Source organism: Lynx canadensis, chromosome D1 (assembly GCF_007474595.2).
Source record: "Lynx canadensis isolate LIC74 chromosome D1, mLynCan4.pri.v2, whole genome shotgun sequence".
NCBI lineage: Eukaryota > Metazoa > Chordata > Mammalia > Carnivora > Felidae > Lynx > Lynx canadensis.
The window spans coordinates 89,701,895-89,717,322 of NC_044312.2; the positions used below are offsets into that span (position 1 = coordinate 89,701,895).

The following is a 15,428-nucleotide window of genomic DNA, read 5'->3' on the forward strand; positions in this document are numbered from 1 at the left end:
ACTCTTGTTAAAATGGTAGGTTTGGCATGTACAAATAGAAATGGATGTAAGCAAAATCTAACTCAAATTCCTGTTGTTAGTGTCTTGTTATTCACCAGGGTCAAGCCAGGTCTCGGTGCTGGTCCTTGCCCTGCCCTAAGACAGAAGCATTCACTGGGACAGTGTTTATTCAGCCAACTGAAGCAGAGAATTGAGATGCCTCAGTTATCAAGATGATTCATTCAAAAGTGATTCTTTGGTTGGAAAGCAATTAGAATTACTGACCTATTTCTGCACTTTTCATAAAAAATAAAGGAAGTTGTAAGTAGTAATCTTGAAGTGTTTTGTTGTGTTTTTTATCTCTGTACCCTCAAGCCCTAGTCGGGTACCTGGCCCATAGTAATAGATACACATTATCTATTACAACAACAGTATGAAAAGAAATACTATCCTTTGCCCTGTTCTATGGGTAAGCACTCTGAGACTTAGCGGGGTTAAATAGCTTGCTAGTAAGTGATGGGAGCAGGACTCCACATTGGGGTGCTTCCTGTTCTTACCCCACACACGGTTGTTGAACCCACGGATGAGTAAACGTAGATAGATGTGCTGTCGTCCTTAGCAGTATGACTCTTCGCTGACTATTTTTCCCTCACATTCTTCTTTTACCTGCCTTTACCGGGTCCTGCAGCCTACAGCCCCAGGGTCCGAGGACTGGAGGATGGCCTTTTCCAACAAAAAGTACGGGGAGGTGGCAAAGGAGCCATGACAGCCCGGAGCATTTAGCCCTGACTAAATGAAGAACCCAGGCTGGTGTTTCAGCATTTGCCTGTTATTGATGTAGAACACCAAGTGGGAAAAATGCCTGTGCTTTCTCAGGTCTGATCTAGGCTCTGAGGCCTAGAATCCACTGGGAAACAAACGTGGCCCTTTTCCTCCTCTGTGGACACTTGAGCAGCAGAAAGAGGAGAAGCATGCTCTTTATCCTCCTTCACTGTCCCCCTGCCTTTATCAAAACAAAGCGAGACAGCTTCCCTTTTTCCCTGTCTGCCAGTTATCAAAATAATACATTCTCTCTGTAGAAAAATGTGGAAAACAGACAAGCATCAAAAAGAAAGGAAAAAGCCTTATGCTGTTTGCAGTGGTTTGTAAGCTTCGAGTGCCTCTTTTCTTGACTGCAGATTCTTGAGCCTCACCCAGAACGTCCAACTGGGTAGTTCTGAGACTGCTCTTGTGATACACGGCCTGCATGATTCTGGTGCACATGGTCACTTCTTCACACTTGAGGACACACGTAGGAGAAAACTGGTTAATGGTGCTTGGTCTTTCAAATAGAAAATTAGTATTATCGTCTCTCTCTGTGTAGCTGTTATCCTGTGTGTATCTATGTGTATGTATTAGTGTGAGTGTGTATTTGTGGGTGTGTGTATGCATATATATATACACACACACACACATGCATACATAGTTTGTATCCTGCTTTTTTCATCTAACATCATCCCTTATAAACATTTTTATCATTTGAATCCACTTCAGTCTTTGAACTGTTACTTGGAAAACTAAAATCCTAAAGGCCAGTCTGCCATTATTGCCAAAGGGAAGTTTTATCCAGTAAGGCATTTCTGTTTTCTTCCTAATAGCATAAACAGATTCTGTTAATTTTTTTTTCAGGCAGGCCAGTCGCCGTGTAAGATTATTCAGGTACAGTGGAAACTGAGTTAATGCGAAGTCAGGTACGCAGGCGTGCAGTCAGCCCCAAGCTGAGCTTTTGACAGCATCTGCCTTCCCACTGGTCAGGGTGTCTCACGTGATGTGACTAAACGAATAAACGTAGGGCTCAGTGGAAAGTCTGAGGCCATCTCCAGTCCCCCGCTTAACAGCTGAGGAAACTGAGGTGCCAGGACCCCCTGCCGGAGGTCACCCAGGCAGTGATAGCAGAGCCAGAGCTGGCTGGCAGTTTTGAGGACTACAGGGCTCTAGTTTTTCCAGTAGAGAGACGTTTTCAACTTGGCAAGGGTGTAGAAACATTGGAAATGGTACACTCACTTTGGAAAACAGTCTGGCGGTTCCTCACAGGGGTAAACAGAGTTGCCATAGGACTTAACAAGCCCATTCTTGGATAGATACCCAAGGGGAATGGTAACAGGTGTCCACACCAACACTGCACACCAGTGGTCACAGCAGCATGATCATACCGTCTGGGATGTGGAGACCACCCAGCGGATGACCGCGTACCTATAACCTGGTATGTCCATAGAGTGGGATACTGCTGGGCGACACACAGAAATGAAGCACCCATTGCAAGCTGCAAAAAGGATAGCCCTCGAAAATGTGATGCTAAGTGAAAGAAGCCAATCCCCAGAAACCAGATAGTGTGTGGTCCCGTTTATATGACATGTCGAGAACAGGCAGATTTATAGAGGTGGGAAATAGACCCCTTGTTCCCTGGGGCTGAGGGAGATGGAGAAATGGGGTGGGGGTGACTGGTAAGGGCTGGGGGTTTCTTTTCGGTGTGATGAAAATGTTCAAATTGATTGTGGGATGATTGCACAACTGTGTGAATGTACTGAAGACCACTGAATTACATCTTTAAATTGGTGAGTTGTATGATTATGTGAGTTCTATCTCAATAAAGCTTCTGAGAGAGGAAGAAAGATTTCTGTCCCAGTCCCTTTTTTCAGCCCTTCACTTAAAAGCATCATCAGGGAATAGTCTGTCTTTCTCCCCAGACGACGATGAGGGGCAGAAACCTGATGTCAGCCTCTGTCATGGGGAGGCAGTATTCTACAGTTAGTGGAAACTCAGGCTCTGGATGGGACCGCAGCTGGTCAGATTACCTCCAGTGTCGACCGCTTTTCCAGCCCAGGCAGATCCTGTGCTTAATCTCTTCATTGCTCAGGTTTTTGTTTTATTCAGCTGCAAAAGATGGGATAATAGTACATACTTCATAGGGTTGTTAGGAAGATTAAGTGAGATAATCCATTTAAAGTGCTTTGTACAATATCCTGTGAACGAAGGCTGCTGCTAGCTTTCTCCTAGTCCTGAGAACCACTGCTGCTTCCAGCGGAAGGCTATGGGTATGTGGGGGCCGTGTCCCAAGCCACAGTTGAGGAGGCCTTCTGATCCCTGTGGAGGAAAGTAAGCCACCTGTTAATACCTAACTAGATTCTATACTTTGATCAATTAACGCTTCCCAGGATTAGTGACACTTTGAAGGGCCACTGCTACCTCTTTTGAGTGATAATGGCATGCAGTTAAGTTGAGTTAAATCTCCCAAGTTGGAGCCCCTTGCTTTTTCTGGCTGGCTGGTTGGCTCTAGGCCTTGCGTGGCCTCCTTGCCTGGCGTTAGTTCAGTGTAGCAACGTGGCCCGTTCAAGTTGAGGCACATATCTCTGCCTTGGGAGTTTACAGCTGTGTGTCCATATATTCCCAATAGAAATAAGAAATCAGTGCATAGAAGCAGTTATGTTTATTGTTGTGGAGCAGACTCTGTAGTTAGCAAAACTGCCTGGTGCCAAATTAAAAAAAAAATAAGAGTCACAGAAGAAATTAAGTGTCACATTTAAGAAACACATTAGGAGATATGTCTCGACTTTAAACACCACTGAGATTCTTTTTCTCTTCCTACTTCCCCCTTCTCCTGCAGCTTTACCCTTTGGCCATCCTCTTTCTATTGGAGCACCAGAGCTCCTAATTGAAGTACCGTACAAATCAACTCTGGGCATTTAAAACTACGGTAGGCATGGTTTCTGAGCTGCCTGGTGGGCTAGAGCATTGTTCGAAAGCAAAGGGATTGAGCTTTAAATGGCTTAATAAAATTAATACATTGTGATGTCCTCTTCCCCCTGCTCCAGGTCCTGTCTGCACTGACGGGAGACCTGATAATATACTCTCTGCCAAAGCCTGAAGGACTTATTACGTGACCAGTGTGGAGAGGGGAGTGGGGCTGTCAGGGCTCCCCCAGAGCAGCCACACTTCATGTTGCCAGCGCAGGATTGTATTTGACATTTAATTTAGGAGGCTGGGTGCCTAGATATAAAACTTTATTGTGATAATACCGATAAAAACCACCCAGACTTTTATGTAATGGCCTCGGCCTCCTCCTTTCTCCCTTCTTCCCCTTTTCCTGTTAGTTCCACCTCTCATTCGGCTAGGAAATAACACTCAGGTCTGCTCAAGTAAAAAAGATGTTTTCTTTGATATCTTAAGGCTAAAGTTATAGAGTGTGACTCTCAGTCTACCTCAGGTCTGTATGTAGATGCTTGTGTGTATATATAAAATGTAAAATTTGAGAACCACATCTCTCCCCTGACTGCATTTAGCCAAATGGCAAAACCCGTCTGTGGCTGTGTAGAGAAGGTCAGTTAAACCCAGTGATTTAGTTGATTACTAACCTTTGTTGAATGGCTTCTGTTTACCTCTGCGGCTGGTGAAATAAATTCTGTGATAGATCCTTAATTCCTAACTCAACCTGATTAGCTAGACGGTATAATCCCCATTTTACAGAGAAGGAAACAAAGATTTAACAGGTTTAATGACTTGTCCAAAGTTAATGATGCCAATAAATTGCCTTTTTATGATTGCTATGTGGAAATATTAGTAGTTGTAGGAAGTTACTAACTTTTACTTATAGAAATGGGTTGGGAAGAGTATACCAATAGAGAGTTTGTTCAGACTTCCAGGGAAAAAAAAACCTGTCGAGTATGACGTGCTTTCTTTACTTCTGCGGCGTAAGGGCACAGACTTTGGAGTCAGATGACCTGAGTCCTTCTGGCACTTGTTACCTGTCCGTCTTAATTTGTCTGAGCCTTTAGCGTCACCCATAAGCTAGGACTAATCATATTACATTTCTATTACTGAGTACCCTGAAAACGGAAACTTTTGAGAAGGAGATAAGAAATAATGGAGGATGGTTAGAAGCATGGCCTTGGGGGGGGGCGGTGCCTGGGTGGCTCAGTCGGTCGGGTGTCCGACTTCAGCTCAGGTCATGATCTTACAGTTTGTGGGTTCGATCCCCGTGTCGGGCTCTGTGCTGACAGCTCAGAGCCTGGAGTCTGCTTCGGATTCTGTGTCTCCCTCTTTCTCTCTGCCCCTCCCCTGCTCATGCTCTGTCTGTCTGTCTGTCTCTCTCTCTCTAAAATAAATAAACATGAAAAAAAAAAAAAAAGAAGCATGGCCTTGGGGACCGAAAAAGTATTTTCACAACTGTACTTAGTACCTTAGAACCCTGTGGTTCTTGGGTAAACAGACTGTTAGCTGCTCCAGGGGTGTAATAGGGCTTCAGTCTGCAGAAGAGAGACAATATGGTAGAGGTAGGTTGTGAGATTGAGGCAGACTGTGCTTAGGAGCTGCGGGGCAGAATGTGACCTACCCTTCCCGCATGCTGTGTTTTGCCCTGGTGTCACTGAAGTAGACTGTATCTGATCTTATCAAACTAGAAGAGACAAACGTTGCTCCTTGACAGCTGGCCTGTGGCCATTTACTGAAACCAAGGCAAGGAGCCCCTGATTGACATCCTTACTTTTCCTGCCTAGGTTGTATGAGAAGGTCCTTCCTGTGTTCCTTTGGGAAATCTGAATCTGCTCTCCCAAGGGTGTACGTTCTCCTTCTGTAAGAAAACTAACTGGGGGCTCTTTGTCTGTGAGAGCTCAGTGGGTACCGTGTAAAAGGCACACAATACATGTTCATGGTTACTGTCATCTGCACCTGCAGAATAGTTCTGCTGATGTTCCTGTGTGCCCGGAGAATACGAAGTTCTTTCTGTGTATTGTGTAGACTTCACAAAAAATATCTGTGAGAAAGATATTATTACCTCCGTTCTACAGACGAAACTTTCACCTTCCTGAGCTTCAGAAACACAGTTATTAGTCAGTACTCAAACCTGTTTCTCTACCACAACAGACTCCGTGAGGTTTACCGTTTTGACATGTAGCAAAGGAGACCTGCGTCTCAGTGCCCTTTCCTCGGTGTTCTTGGTGGTGTGCCGTTGTTTGGTTTTGATGGTGAACAAATAACTGTGGTTTTGCAAGGAGAATGCTCAAAAAGGGAAGTGGAATAGAGGAGGAGGGCTAAGTCTTATTTTAAAATTGCTTTAATCTTCAGCAGGTAATATAGGCCTACTTAGTATATTCAAGTCTAAAAGGGTTAAAAATAGTATTTCTGTTTAGTTATCCCTGAAACTTTCAGTGTCAGTTCCCACCTCCCACCTCCTACAGGATAATTTCTGAGGCAAAAACTGTCTTTTTAGCTTATGCACAGGTTAAGATGGAAGAAAAGCAAGAGAACAAGGTAAACTGGAAGCTCTGGCTCTTACTCCTGTTACAGGTCCTGGGTGTCTCTGGGGGACTCCTTCTTTCACATTTCTGTGGGGGGGGGGTCACTCAGACTTATTTTTCTGCTCACTCAGGAAGAGTTGTGTTCAGAAGTTTGTGATTGCTTTCTTTATTGCCAGCCTGTGGTCAGGCAAGGAGAAAGGCCTCTAAAGAGCAAGCAGTAGACTGAGTGGACTGTCAGTGAGCCTAGCATTCCCGTTGAACTGTTCTCCGGTGCCTCCAGTTCAGCACCACTGGGTTTCAGTGACACTGGGTTTCACATCAAGTTGTCATGGCAATAGAGTCATAGCAGCTGACAGCATGAACAGGCAGCCCTGGGAGGAGAGGATGCTTGGCGGTGGTGCCACAACCATCGTGGCCAGATCTCCGTCTCTCACAGTAAGAGCTGCTCATCAGTCTGCTGTGACCATGTCTCTCTCAGATGACTGGGGGCACACAGTTGCTGTCTGCTTCACAGCTGATTGGCAGATTCACTTCAGTTGTTTGTTAGGACCTTTCCAGTACAAAGCCTTTAGGCAGCACGGTCCTGAGCCTCTAATGCTGTGAGTGTATGTGCATGCGTGCGTGTACATGTATGTTCATATTTGCATTTGGGGAAGGGAAAACCATGAAGGAGGAGATTCAGAAGAAGCATAGAACAGGTTCATATGCATGAAGCTGTTAAAGAAGAGAGTACTTAGGCTCAGGTACCAAAATTTACAGTCACAGGAAGAAGCACTCTAGCATAAAATGAAGGAAGGCTGGAGTATTCTGACTGGAATACGGGGTTCCTACCTGAATCGAAGGTAAACGCCAAACCAAGGACTGCCTAAGACAAAGCAAAGTCTAAACACCAAGGAGGAGGGAAGGGAGGATCAGCCGGAATTTCTCTGGGGCTTAGGATTCTGGTTAGCAAGTTTGAGGTACGAGTGAGAGTGGGACTGAACTAAAGGGCCTGAGGGGGGTGGGTGGCAGTTGGAGCTAAAGTGAAGAGTGTGGGTCTGGAGACCGGGTATAGGTATTTGGTGGAGAGTCATGGACGGGAATGCAAAGAAAGGGGTTTTCATAGATACAGGGCAGACTTCTTTAGCCACTGTGGTGGAGGAGAGGCAGATGTGGGATGGCTTCTCACATTTAGTCGGAATGTATTGACCACCATTTTGTGCAAGAGCCTAAGCAAAGGTGTCATCGTTTCTCCTCTAGATACTAAGTCAAAAGACCTATTATCTGGTGGAGAAAATAAAACTGAACTCCAGAGTTTAGAGCCTGGCTGATTTCCTAAACCCTGGTGTCATTAAGGGGGAAGGCAGGGAGGGAATAGGACAAGGTCTGAAGGGAAAATATGGAAGAATAATATTGTGGTTAAAAGGCAGATGTGTGGTCAAACTATGTGGGTTCAAACTCCAGGTCTGCCACTTACTCTATGTGAGTTTCTCACCCCCTCTGGACCTCAGTTTCTTTATTTGTAAAGTTGATGGAATAATAACTGCCACCACTTGGTATCGTCATTGTGATGACTAGTTGAAGGAAAACACGTGAAATGCTTCCATAGTACTTAATATCTGGCCACTCAGACCAGGCAGCAGGAAAATGTTGAGGAGGAGGAAGAGGTCTCAGTTTGAGGCTTAATGGTTTGAGTAACAGAAAAGCACCCAGGTAGAGCCACACATCAAAAGGAATTGCGACACTAGAGGTCTGAAGAGAAAATCGAGGTTTGGGAGCCATCTGTGTGGAGGCAGTAGCTGAATTGCAAAAATGGGATGAAATGACTAAGGAGGAAGGTGTGGAGAGAAGGTGGTTTGACCACAGAGGGTGTTTGACGATGTCTGGAGGTGGGGCGCGGCGCTACTGTCACCTCCTGCGAAGAGGCCGGGGTGTTGCTACGTATTTCACAAGGCACAGGACATTTCCTCTACACGAAGAGTTGTCAGCTCCGAGTATCAATAATGCTGAGGTTGAAAAAACCCTGGTTAGAGGAGTTTCTCAATCATAGTCACCTAGAGAGAGAGGGTAGAACTGCAGGGAGGGAGCCGATATACAGAAAGCCCGAGAAGTCCAGGGTCACAGAAACCCTGGAAGCAAATTAAAGACTGAGGGACATGGGTGGTGTCTAAATGCTGCAGACAGGTGACTAGTGAGGTTAAATGGAGTTGGTGACTAGTCGACTCTTTAGTGGTGTTCATGAGTGGGTTTTAGGTGACTTTCTAAATAAGCTTGGTGGTTAAAGGTAGAAGAGAGGGTAATTGCTTGACAGGGCAGCATTGTCAAGGGAAAAGTTTATTTTATTCTCTTCTTTACTTCTTGTTTTGTGTCCCCTTTAGAATTTCTATAGCAGATTCCTAGTCTCCCAAAAGCCCCTCTAGTTTTGGCAACAAATGTGATTAGAGACAAATCCAAATTGGTGAAGCACTGCTCCAGGAACGTTAAATTTATGCAGTTCTATCATTTTAGAGATAAAAGGGACACCGTTTGGCTTTTCACTTTTAGTAACTCAGGAGCCTGGGGTCCTGAGAGATTCATCGGTGATTGCCCCAAGTCACCTAGTTGGTTGGCTCCAGAAGACAGGACTGACTCCCTCAGGGCCTCTGACTTCTTATCCTGAGTGCTCTCTTCTGTGCAACTACTAGAGTTGCTCTCTCGTCATCTGATACTGGTTCGCAGGGGCTCAGTTTCCTTTTCAGGGGCATGGTGCTCTGTGGGGTGGCTGTCAGGGCACTGACCTGGAACAGGGGCGACTGACGCGAATCTTGGCTCCACAGCTTAGCTGCTGCCTGACACTGGGCAGGTGACTTAATCACTGTGGGCTTCAGTTTCCCTTAACATAAAATGAAAATGTTATTACCTACCTGAAAGTTAGACTAGAAACACTTGTAACAGCACCTGGAACACTGACTACACGTGGTAGCTCAGTATTTTCATTGTCATTATTCATAAGGCCCTGTCTTTGTCATGGATTAAAGGATCCGAGAATGTCCAATGATGGAATCAGGCCAAAGTTAGGCATACCTTCTCTTTTCACCCAGTGTTGCTTCTAACTCCATCTCCCACTTTGTAATAAAAGCATTATCATGAGGCTTAGTGCTCCTTGGTTATATGAGGTCCTGAAGCAGATGTCCCTCTGACGTATCGTTAGGATGTCCATTTCTCATTGATGAGCCTGATACTTCTCTAAAATATGTGGCTTCACACTTGGTTACTAATCGGATCAGTTAGTTAGATCTTTTTTAGAATTTTTCAAGACACTGAAACCTGCTCATCTGAGGAGTCTTGGGAGGACTGAAGCTCCCATGGAAGAACCTTCAAATGACGGGAGTAGCATGTGCTAAGTGCTTGACTGTTGTGGAAGCCACTATTTTAATGGGCTTAAGTTGAAAAGGGCTTAAAAAAAAACCCTTTGATTTCTTATAGAAAAGGGAAGTCCGATTAGGAAGGAAGGGTCCATTATTAACTGGGAAGGCAAAGAATGAAAATGTTGATGTGCTTGAGACGTGGAAGAACTTGAATTGGCCTGGCCCTTTGGATGCTCACTTCACCCCCCAGACCTTTTCTAGGCTCCATTTCAGTGGCTATTTAGTTTTGTTTTAATTGTTTAACTTTTTTTTTTAAATAGACTTTTAAAGAGCAGTTTTAGATTCAAAATTGAGCAAAAAAAAATAACCAAGTTCCCATATACCTTCTGCCTCCACACACTTAGCCTCTTCCACTCTCAATGTTTCACACCAGAGCGGTAGATAAATTTGTTACATTTGATGAATCTGTATTGACTTATCATTATCACCCCAAGTCCATAGTATACATTAGGGTTCACTTTTGGTGTTATATATTCTGGGGGTTTGAATGAATGTATAGTAATATGTTATCTCCCATTATAGTATCATACAGAGTATTTTCACTGTCCTAAACATTCTCCATGTTCTGCATATTCATCTTTCCTTCTTCCCGGAATTCTGACATCCACTGATCTTTTTGCTGCCTCCATAGCCTTTTCCAGAATGTCATGTAGTTGGAATCATACAATGTGTAACCTTTTTACATTAAATTCTTTAATTCAGTGAGATGCATTTAAGGTTCCTCCACGTGTTTTCATGGCTTGGTAGTTCATTTCTTTTTAACGTCGAATGGTATTCCATTGTGTGAATATATCAGTTTATTCATCGGTTCACCTACTTGAAGACATCTTGATTGCTTCCAAGGTTTGGCAGTTATGAAGAAAGCTACTGTAAATACCCCTCTGCAGGTTTTTGTGTGGACACAAATTTTCAGCTCCTTTGGGTAAATACCAAGGAGCATCATTGCTGGATCATGTGGTAAAGGTATGTTCAGTTTTTAAGAAACTGCCAAACTCTCTTCTAAAAGTGGCTGTACCATTTGGCATTCTCATCAGCAACGAATGAGAGTTCCTCGTGCCCTACATCCTTGTCTGCATTTGGTGTTGTCAGTGTTCAGATTTTGGCTATTCTAGTAGGTGTGTAATGACACTTCATTGTTTTAACTTGAGTTTCCCTAATGACATGATGTTGAGCATCTTTCCTATGCTTATTTGCCATCTGTATATCTTCTTTGGTGAGGTGTCTGTTCAGGTTGTTGGCTCCTTTTTTAATTGGGTTGTTTGTTTTATTATTGTTGCATTTTAAGACTTCTTTGTATATTTTGATAACGGTGCTTTATCAGATGTGTCTTTTACAAATATTTCTCCCAGGGGGCGCCTGGGTGGCTCAGTCAGTTGGGCTTCTGACTTTGGCTCAGGTCATGATCTTACAGTCTGTGAGTTCAAGCCCCAAGTCAGGCTCTGCGCTGACAGCTCAGAGTCTGGAGCCTGCTTCAGATTCTGCCTCCATCTCTGTCTGCCCCTCCCCTGCTCTCACTGTGTCTCTCTCTCTCAAAAAAAAAAAAAAAAAAAAAAAAAGAAAAAAAAAACCCCAAATACTTCTCCTAGTCTGTAGCTTATCTTCTCCTCCTTTTAACAGTGTCTTTCACAGAGAAGTTTTTAATGAAATCCAGCTTGTCACATATTTATTTCATGGATAATGCCTTTGGAATTATATTTAAAAAGTCATCACCATGCCCAAGGCCATCTAGATTTTCTCCTGTGTTATCTTTTAGGAATTCTATAGTTTTGCATTTTACATTTAGGTCTGTGATCCATTTTGAGTTAATTTTGGTGAAAGATGAAAGGCCTGTGGCTAGTTTAATTTTTTTTTGCACATGGATGTCCAGTTGTTGTAGCACTATTTGTTGAAAAGACTCTTTTTCCATTGTATTGCCTGTGCTGCTTTGTTCAAGGGGTTTCTGTGGGTCTATTTCTAGGCTCTCTTTCGTGTTCTATTGATATATTTGTTTGTTCTTTTACCAGTTCCACACTGTCTTGATTACTGTAGCTTTATAGTAAGTCTTGAAGTCGGGTAGTATCCTCCAACTTTGTTCTTCTCCTTGGATATTATGTTGACTCTTCTGGGTCTTTTGCCTCTCCATATAAACTTTGGAATCATTTTATCAATATCTACAAAATAACTTGCTGGAATTTTTATTGGCATTGCATTGCACCTATGGATCAAGTTGGGAGAACCGACATCTGACAATATTTAGTGTTCCTATCCATGAATATGGATCTATTTAGTTCTCCTTTGATTTCTTTCACTAGAATTTTGTAGTTTTCCTCATACATATTTTATTAGGTTTATACTTAAGTATTTCATTTTGGGTTGCTATTGTAAATGGTATTGTGCTTTTATATTCAAACTTCATTTGTTCATTGCTGGTATATAAGAAAGTGATAGACTTTTGTATATTAACTCTGTATCCGGCAACCTTGTTTTAATTCCTTATTAGTTCCAGGAGTTTTTTGGTCAGTTCTTTGATATTTTCTACATAGACCGCTATGTTATTTGTGAACAAAGACAGCTTTATTTGTACCTTTCCAATCTGTAAACCTTTTATTTCCTTTTTTGTCTTACTGCATTAGCTAGGACTTCCAATATGATGTTGAAAAGGAGCTATAAGAGGACACATCCTTGCTTTGTTCCTGATCTTAGTAGGAAAACTGTAGTTGCTCATTATTAAGTGTGACATTAGCTATAGATTTTTTGTAGGTGTTTTTTATGAAGTTAAGAACGTTTCCCTCTGTTCCTAGTTGGTTGAGAGTTTTTAAAATCATAAGTGGAACTTAGATTTTATCAAATGATTTTTCTGCATCTATTAATATAATCATGTGACTTTTCTCCTCTAGCCTGTTGACATGATAGATTATATGAACTGATTTTCAAATGTTGGAACAGCCTTGCATACCTGAGATAAATCCTGCTTGGTCATGGTATGTAAGTTTTTTATAACATTGTTGGATTCAATTTGCTAACATCTTACTGAGGATTTTTCTTTGAGCTTCATTTCTTGTTAAAAATTACTGTTCAAGAAAAGTGTCACACATTATTATAGGAAATTTGGACTGCAAGTGAAAAAAAAGAAAAATACTCTTAATCCCATTGCTCTGAGGTAACCACTCTCCAACATTTTGGTGTATTTCTTATTGTCTTTTATAATAGAAATATTAATAACAGCAACAGTAAATATCATTATTACTTCATTGAGTGGATACTTGAAGTAACTAATTGATAAGTGAGGTAGAGATCCCATGGTGCTGTATTTACACAATGGGATAATGAAAGAAAGTAAGGATATACATGACTGCTTTTGTCTAGAGTCTTTTGATGAAGATAAGAAAAATGGTTTAAGGAAGAGATTAAATATTCACCTTAATTACCTTTTCTATACCCTCCTCAGTGCCCCATCGTAATATCCAATCAATTCAGGCTTCTAACCAGGTTGTCAGGAAAATACTTGACCTCACTCAGAATGTGAGTAATGGAATGTAGTTCATAGTTTGTGTCTGCTGTGTTTCTAGGCTGCTGGATAATTTTCCAAGCCTTAGGAATGAGCATTGGTTTTAGTCACAGGTAGTGGCTATTCTTCTCATACACAAAAGACACTGAAAAAGGACTTTATCCTCCTCATTGACAAAGCTCTTCCCTCACCTGCCCTCACTGGAGCCTGATAGAGATTTGGACAGTGCTCTCATGCAACAAAATGCCAGAATAAATACTAGAGGCTATATAGAAGCCTGAACTTTGAGATTCCCAACATGAAAGTTTCCATGGACACTGGCATGCAGGGAAGGGCAGTGTGCTGGTGGGAGTGAAGACAGATTGCAGCATCTGAAAAAATTCCATTTCGTGCTTTTTTATTTTTCTATTTTAGAATTGTAGTCATTCAGAAAAGGAAAGGGGGAGTAAAAGTGGACTTCTTGACCTTTGGGGGAGGAATTTAGAATCTTCACAAACCATTTCATACAGTTAACACTTTTTTAGGTCATTTTTGGAGTAGACCCTTTAAACTTACTTGCAGGAAATTTGTCTAGTAGAACAAGTATTTCTGACTCTTCAATCAGTGTAGACTCTGATGCTTTTCTTTTGTGTAGCTTTCTTGCTCCTGACCGTGTTCCATCTTTCTCAGTTCCCGTCAGCAACACTTTTCTGGAACAAATCTTTCTTAAGCTATGATGCTTTCTAGCTAGTGTGCTTTTTCCCTTTTGAAAAAATAATCTGCCTATAATAGAAAAATAAACATTGGTTTGCTACAAGCCAGCTAGCTAGGAGTTAATGGCTTATAACCCATGTCAAGCATACTGAATGGTGTTGTTTTTAAGTACAAGCTCTTAATTCAAGGTTTTATGTGTTTAATTATGTATGTGTAAAGTGCCAGTCTGTATGCCTCTTGGGTCCAGCCTGGCTTGGAAATATTAACTATGAGAGCATATAGATGTACCATGGGATAAAACTTAACCTCTTCAGATGTGCATCCTTTATCCCAAGATTCACTTGTGGGGAATAACATCTCAGTGGGGATAATATCAGTGCTGCCTGTTAACCAAGGAAACATCTCAATTAGGAAGAAATAAATTTGAAGGATCTGAAGCAGGCAGAAAGGGATCATTACAGGCGGTAATGTTGTCACACAAAATATACTGGGGTGGACCAAAGGAAGTTGATTTCTAAACTTGACTTTATTACTGCACTTCTGTGTGTGTGTGTATGTGTGTATGTATTACCTATAAAATGAAGAGGTTGGACTCCGCTCTGATGAGCTCAGATCTTCACTTATAACTATTCACAAATAAGCCATCAAGTTTTTCAAATTACAATGCTGTGTTTAAGTAATTTTGGTAAAATTCTATGTTTAAATAATAACATAGTTTCTCACCCTAATGCAACCATAACAAAGATATATCAACTTGTGTGTAACCCATGGCTTTTAAGTTTCAACAGCTTAGGGGCCAGTTGACCAAAGGAAGCAAAATCCTTTTAGGGTTTCATTTGTGTAGAGGACCCAGGTACCTCAGGGGAGATTTTGCTGGAGACCTCTACCAGTGCCCTAGGAATTACTTTAAGGAGGAGGAGGAGATTTTTCTTTTAAGCAGAATAGTTCTATTTGGGGTTCTGTTATATTTTAGGGTTCTACATTAAGATTTTGTTTGGGGTAAGAGAAGTTTTGGGCTTTAAAAAAGTTTAACAATTACTAGTAGATCCTATAAAAAAAGGAATCTTTTACATTGCCAATTTCACCGTTCTGTGATACACCCACCCTTCTCTTCTCTGCATATGTGGAGTTTTCTTTTTTACTAACACTGTATGTAATACAGTTAGGAATATAAGACTATCACTCTCACCTTTGGGGAGCTATAGGATAGAGGCTGAAGAAGTTCCAAGAAACCCACTCAGAAATGATGTCAGTAGAGGTGCTGACAGGAGGAGTCTGCTGCTCTTGGAGAACTGTGAAGTTTGTAGCAGAATGGAGTTTTGATGGCAGGGAGGTGTAATAAAACTTGAAAAGGAATTTTGAAAGTTGTTTCACTCCTGCCATTGGTAGGAGTCCTTTCTCCTGACTACTCAACCTGTCACAAGCCAGGTACCCCGGGAGTCCCTTCTTTGGCCTCTGAATTTGAATGGATGCTAAGTCCCAGAAATCTGTTCTTATCATTTTGAAATAGGTTCGAGAATGCCTATTTGTTAATTAGTAGGGAACGGGAGTGAAAAGGATAAAGGTTTTATGGAGTAGGTTATTCTGCCTTCAATTCTTATTTGTGGATGG

The 15,428-nt window shown here is 42.0% G+C and overlaps 1 protein-coding gene across 2 annotated transcripts in view; it reads left to right on the plus strand.

Moving 5' to 3' along the window:
• Positions 1–15,428, plus strand: part of TRIM44 (tripartite motif containing 44) — a 111,373-nt gene that overhangs the window by 27,900 nt on the left and 68,045 nt on the right. The window contains exon 3 of one of the 2 annotated variants that reach the window (XM_030331405.1): positions 81–311. The exons of the other annotated variant lie outside the window; for it this stretch is intronic. Within the exon in view, the coding sequence (XP_030187265.1) occupies positions 81–194 (114 nt within the window). The 3' untranslated portion in view covers positions 195–311. Of the gene's footprint in view, positions 1–80; positions 312–15,428 lie in introns of those variants that run through there. 2 annotated transcript variants of the gene reach the window in all.